The 6374-nt window shown below is 41.4% G+C and overlaps 1 protein-coding gene across 1 annotated transcript; it reads right to left on the reverse strand.

The window, feature by feature from the left end:
- Positions 1-2739: 2739 nt before the first annotated feature.
- On the reverse strand, positions 2740-4763 carry LOC147447296 (O-methyltransferase 5-like). The gene is made up of 3 exons (XM_086524293.1): positions 3969-4763; positions 3755-3819; positions 2740-3241 (listed from the first exon to the last, which is right to left on the reverse strand). Exons 1-3 carry the CDS (start codon positions 4705-4707, stop codon positions 2939-2941), a joined length of 1107 nt encoding a protein of 368 aa, XP_086380419.1. The 5' UTR covers positions 4708-4763; the 3' UTR covers positions 2740-2938.
- Positions 4764-6374: the final 1611 nt, after the last annotated feature.

Here is a 6374-nt window from a genome sequence, read left to right on the forward strand (position 1 = left end):
CTTCATGATGGAAACAGCTCTACATGTCACATCATCAGACATGTTTGTTTTAGTTACACAACATACAATATAATTAACAAGAGCAAATGAAGCTATTGAAGGGATTCAAGAAGGCCACAATTCCTCATAGGTATCAAGACAATAAGGCATGCATATGTGCACCCCATATACATGCACGCTATACATTATTGAACTCAAGGATCATTACAAAATCTATCAAAGAGCTTTGAGCTCTTGGAATCAACTCATCAACCTCTAGCATGAGCATATCAAAGAACTCCATGTCTGTCAACTCTACTTGTGGCTCTATGGAGAAAATATGCTTTACCTTTATCCAGACAAACTCTGATGACATGTATTTGTGTTTCACTAAAGAACTATCGCTCTACCTATGTTTCTACAAAGTCTACTACATGTCATTCAGCTCTATTTATGTCTCTAGGGAGCATATGTGCTCTACCTTTTTCTGCACATACTTTGATGACACTTGTATTTCACTAAAGCACTGTCGTTGTACCTCTATCTCTAAAGAGTATACTGAGATATCATGCAGATCTAAAAGCTTTATCTCATGAGCATGGTGGAGTTCACTTGCAAAGGAGACACCTCTCATCTCTCGCTCAACGCATGTCAGCAAAACAAAATTGAGACTATGTCATCTCATTCCTCAGATACATGCATTAGATATACCAAACCACTCTAGCTCCCCTCACAATCATTAGATATACCAAGCCACTCAAGATCCCTTGGAAATTACTAGTGATATGCAATGCATGATTTGAAAAGACTGGTCTCTATGACACCCACAATCTATTAACTATCTTACTAAGATCAAACTCTATCTCATCTAAAGAACATAGTGTATGTCTCGAAGTGTATGTGATGTAGCACTAGGCAATGACAAGTCTACATCTCCTACTCTTGCAATGAAAAACATCCAACCATCAACCAAGTGAACATGACCAAAGCTCTCTCTAAAGAAAGTGTTGAACCACTCACAATCTGGTATGACCTAAAAAATACAGCGTCATCTAGCAGCCAATGAAAAGAAAAGCCACCTTTCAAAGACATGTAAGCAATAGGGACACCAAAGGTAAACATGACATCACCGTCACTTGTATATGAAGCCACCTCTTTAGCATGTGTCGAAATCATATCTTCATCTTACATAATCATTGCTACTGCTTCATACGCCAAAAGCAACGAAGCTTAATGTGCATTGTGTGACCACCACAATGCCAACAATATAAGTATAAACATGAATAAGACCTTTGTCTCTCATGAGTCATGTTTGCAAACTCTGAAACATTACAGATCTACAAGATGGATGTCAAGAAACCGAAAGCATGGCGAGAAATCTTGGGAGAAATCTTTCGAAGTTGAGCAGAATCTCAATAACCTCAACCATAAACCATGCCAAATTGGGAACAAAGTGAGAGATCACTTGATCACTACATCAATCCGATGCTCGGATATGTATAATGTATCTCTATCAAAGCAATATAAGTAGTAGTGTCGAAGGCTCAATGTACTACAACGGAGTAATATTTAATGCTATACCAAGAAAAATCTACGCATAAACAATCCAGGAATAACAAATCTCAAATGATCATAAAATGCATAACCATATGTGTAAGTAAAGAGCAAATACGATGTTCAATACACATCCCACAAAATTGCATGCGAAATTTTTCAACAGTGTAGACGACCGTGCTCATTACCAAATCTGAAACGCTACCTCTTTCCACTCTAGCACGGTACCCTTAGAGTTGCTTGCTCGATTTCCCTTTTTCTTACTTGCTTCAACCCTGGTTTAATTTCATATAGACAATCCAACAAAATTGCCTACTCGATCATTTGTAGGATTTAGCGATGCTTGTATACCAAGCGCTTACGTCTAGATCTGTTGCTCCTGCATTGACCTCGGATGTTCCTCTTAAGCAAGGATGAGCACACCAAAAGCTTTTCCTATGGCATATCCACAACCATAAAGCTCCAAAGTTTCAAACATAAGGCTCTCTTCTTCAGAACGCTCATAAGCTTTGAGCATCGCTCGCTCTACACCACAGCTTGCCAGATCCAAGAATGCCAGACAAGACCGCCATCGTGAACATATTGAGCATCCACACACTGATACGAGTTGTGTGTGTGTGATGCGTGCATGTGAAATGCAAGAAGGGAAAGAGGAGAGATCGCTCGATCTATACTCTGTGTCGCAAAGTCAAGCTTCCATGGCCGAGCTCTATACATTCACGCCTCTGGATCCGAGGACGCCGTGACAAGACCGCTATCGTGAACACCCCAATAAGCATCCACACTCTGATACCAGTTGTGAGTGTGCGATGCATGCGTATGCAAAGCAGGAAAAGGAAGGAAGAGGAGAGATGGACACGCAGAGTGGATGGAGCGACAATAGAAAGAAGTGAGAGTGCTCCATATTCCTTGTATATGTACAATGAATAAGGAGAAAGAGTCGATGGCCGGATACAATGTCTGGTCCGAGGTAAGGCACATCGCCTTTACTCCAAGAATCAACTTATACTACATGCATGTTGTGCATATTTTCTTAAGGATTGTTTGTTTTCTTTGGAATACTCACATTTAAACAAAAAAACTTTATTAAAACCATAAGTGTCGGACTAATCACTTCTATAGGCTCAATCATTTAAGTTCTCAGAATAACTATTCATATGGGTACATGCTAACATTGAAAATTACTCAAATTGACTGTGAGGCACATGATACAATGGTATGTACTGGATTTAATTTTTGAAAATACATGATATAACGGTGTATGATGCATTGAGGCCTTTTACAAATCAAGCTTTAAATGGGAAGATATATAAGACTAGTTCTCTAAAGTTGATGGAAGTTTCCGTGGTGCCAAAAGAAAGACATACAATCCAACAACAAAGGCACCTACCAACAACAAAGGCACCTAGATTTTATGCAATTCCACAATCGTGCACTCATGTAGTGTAGAAACAACTTGCATGCTACTAAAACCTGCAAGTTTAGAAAGCTCAAAAAGCTCAGCTTTAGTGCGCTCTCGGCCACCTTGATTGTAAGCCAACATAAGGATATCAAGGTGGTAGCCCACACGGGCCCTTGCTCCAGTCTCCACTGAAGGTGGTAGCAAAGTATCGATTACTATCACTTTGCCACTTTTATCTGGAAGAGCCTTGTAACAATTCCTCAATATCTTTAGACAATGCTCATCACTCCAATCATGCAATATCCACTGCCATTGCAAAGACACACAAGAAACACACACAAATGAGTAAAAAAATATAATATTTTTCAAAGGCACTGGGAGCGCAACCATTGAATAAACGAAAGTTGGAGAATATTTAGTCCAAATGTTCTATGACAAGAATGATAGTATGATGGTGGTGGTGCTTGAAGGAGCTTTCAATAATCAACAATCAAAACAAGAAAAACATATGGACTTTTCTTAGTATGGTGACGATTTCAACGTTTTTTCAGGAGTCAATGGCATATATCTTATGAAACATTGCATGTCATAATTAACAATGTTAGGTAAGTTTCGATTGACTCTCAGTAATGGAACATCGGACAAGTGGAATAAAAATACATGATCAGGTGATTTGATTATAAAGGAGATTAAGTTAAATGGCCAATGGAAAATATACCTTATGAAACCTTAATTCTTGCCATAGCAATTAATGTAAGGCAAGTTTAATAGGCAATCCATTTGCAATAGACAGAATGTGATAAAGAACATGAGGTTTACCTTCATAAAGATAGCATCACCCTTGGGAATACTCACAAACATATCTCCTTCCATATTCTCCACACCTATGTTGCAAACAATCAAATCAATTTTCAACAATTATAATGTTGTACAATGTACAATGTCACCAAAGGCATAATTAGTGCATCATTTCCACAATTAAAAAAATTACATTTCGTTATAAAAGATAACTCTAGCATATAGAGAGACGCACCTACATACTCAGGTGTTGCAGCAATCACATGCGGTTGGTCGAAATTGATGCCTTTTATGTGAGGATGCTTAGAGACAATCATGCTCAAGCAAGTTCCCAATCCCCCACCTACATCGACTAGCGTGGAGACATCGTCAAAGCCACTGTAGGTGTCGAGGAGCATTTTGATGAAAAGCTGCGTATGGCTGGCCATGGCGGAGTTGAAGAGTTTGTTGATGCGGACATCATCTTGACCATAAGAGAAAGCATCTTTGCCATGAGCCCTAGTGAAAGGCTCGATGTCGTTGAGGACGGCCTCGTCGAGGTAATGCCAAGTCTCCATGAAAACTTTGTCTTGGTTCATGAGCATCATAGGGGCAAGAGAGGCACCGTCTTCATTTTTGACAAAGAATTTGCTAACATCATTGAGGGCATATGTTCGGACAGGTTGGGGGCTGTGAGATGGTTGGAGGGAGGAGGAGAGGACGCCATGGCAAGCGAGGACGCGGAGGATGCGGTCGAGACAGGCGGCAGCACGGGGGCTCGAGGTGGGGAAGATGTGGTGGTGGGCGATGATTTGGGAGGCGGAGAGGTGAGTGTGGGGAGGTGCTTGTTTGCTGAGGATGTCCATGACGTTGAGGTTGATCGCAGCTTTGAGAGCCATGGGCAGGCAGCACAAGGTGCCCAGCTCTAGAACCCGCAGCCATGCAGGGTCTTCCACTCCCGGAAGCTGCCCCTCGTTTTCAGCACGCTCGCCCATTTTGCAGGGTTGAGAGAGAGAGAGAGAGAGAGAGAGAGAGAGAGTTCCCCTGCGGATGCGAATGATATATAGTTATATAGTTATATATATATATATATATTTAGAGAGAAAGAGAGAGAGAGAGAGAGAGACACTTTACCAAATGGTATCAAGTGATCATGAGTCCTCAACAACGTAGTTTTTCCTTAAGGCTGGTGTCATTATTCTAAATCCACAAGCCACAACATGTAATGGGACTTGTTGCGCACATGCAGCTAATCTGCTCGGTTCGTTCCGTCTTTGTGAACGTCAACAAACGAATGGCTTTTTGCTTACAAGCAAATTGGCTGACATAGGCTGGAGATTCTGGCAGAGCCTATGCAAGCCCATTGGAGAGCAATGCAACCTTTGGGACACCTTCCTGCCATAGTGAACGCATGCGTTTGAAACAAATGATTTCTCTGCAGCCCTACGAATTCGTCCACTTGAATCGGAAGAAAATTACAATGAGGCCAAAAAAATGGTGGAGCTTAGCACCTTTTGGATCCAAAAATTTACGAACGCACTTCATGTGCACACTATAAGAGACTAGCACAAAGTGCAACCTTTATATGGGACTATGGGCTCATCGCTTGGACGATGCATGCGGCCCCGAGGCTAGAAAAATACATTTTCCCAAACCGGTGAAAATAAGAACAAACTTGAAGTTCTCCCGCGGTTTAGGTCAAAATTTGAAGCTAATTACATTAAAACTTGTTTAAATGTCCCGATTTTCTTAAAGGCAAGCTCAAAATCTAGCCACGATTTTGCCGGTTAAATATAGTGGACCCAGTTTTTCTAACAGTGGCTTGAGCACTAGAAAGTTCGAACGTCCAATAATGGGACAGTACGCAAGCTTTGCTCAAGGTTGAATGCTATGGACAGACTTCGTGAGTGGTCTACTTTCATGTGACACTACCTAAGGCAAACTCCTCAACTTAAGGACAATGAAAACGAATTCGCTCATTATCGTCATGTGCCGCAACATTGGAGGTGTTTGAGGGTGGAAATGGGAGCCCATGCCTTGGGGTACATGACGATGTCAACCTTTTGTATCCAATAGTCGGTAGAGGAAACGCAACAATGTTTTTCGACTCGTCATGTAAAAAAAACAGCACCCCCATGGAAGACATACCTGTCGGGTTAAAAAAAGACAAAAAACGACGAGTTTCAAACGATCTCATGAATCGAATTATGACACATTAGGCTAACAGTCTCGCCACTCACTCCTTTGTGTACTCCCTCCTAACCCCAACTGATCCTTAACAAATATAATTAATTTGGAGTGTCTGCTTATTGGGGGTTTTATCCCATGGTTGCAAGATGAAGTAGGTCAATGTAACTTTGTTGTCCACTTGCATCTAACACCATTTACCTTTACAGCCTAAGCCCAGGTTTAAATGGGACAATGGTAGCAGTATGCTATCCACACTGGTACATTTTATTGGCCTCAAAATTCAACATGCATTTTCAGGCCCACCACTTCTTGGGCGACCCGGCCCCCCCCCCCCCCCCCCCCCCCCCCTCTTCAAGCATCATAGCAACATACCTGTCTGCAAACTCAAGGTTGTATTCACCGTAGGCTATGATGTCTTTGTATATTTTTCAGGTTCCAACTTCCCATATTTCTTGTACATCTATCTATGACT

This window comes from Adiantum capillus-veneris, chromosome 11, assembly GCF_014529385.1.
Source record: "Adiantum capillus-veneris isolate H3 chromosome 11, ASM1452938v2, whole genome shotgun sequence".
In the NCBI taxonomy this organism is placed as follows: Eukaryota; Viridiplantae; Streptophyta; class Polypodiopsida; order Polypodiales; family Pteridaceae; genus Adiantum; species Adiantum capillus-veneris.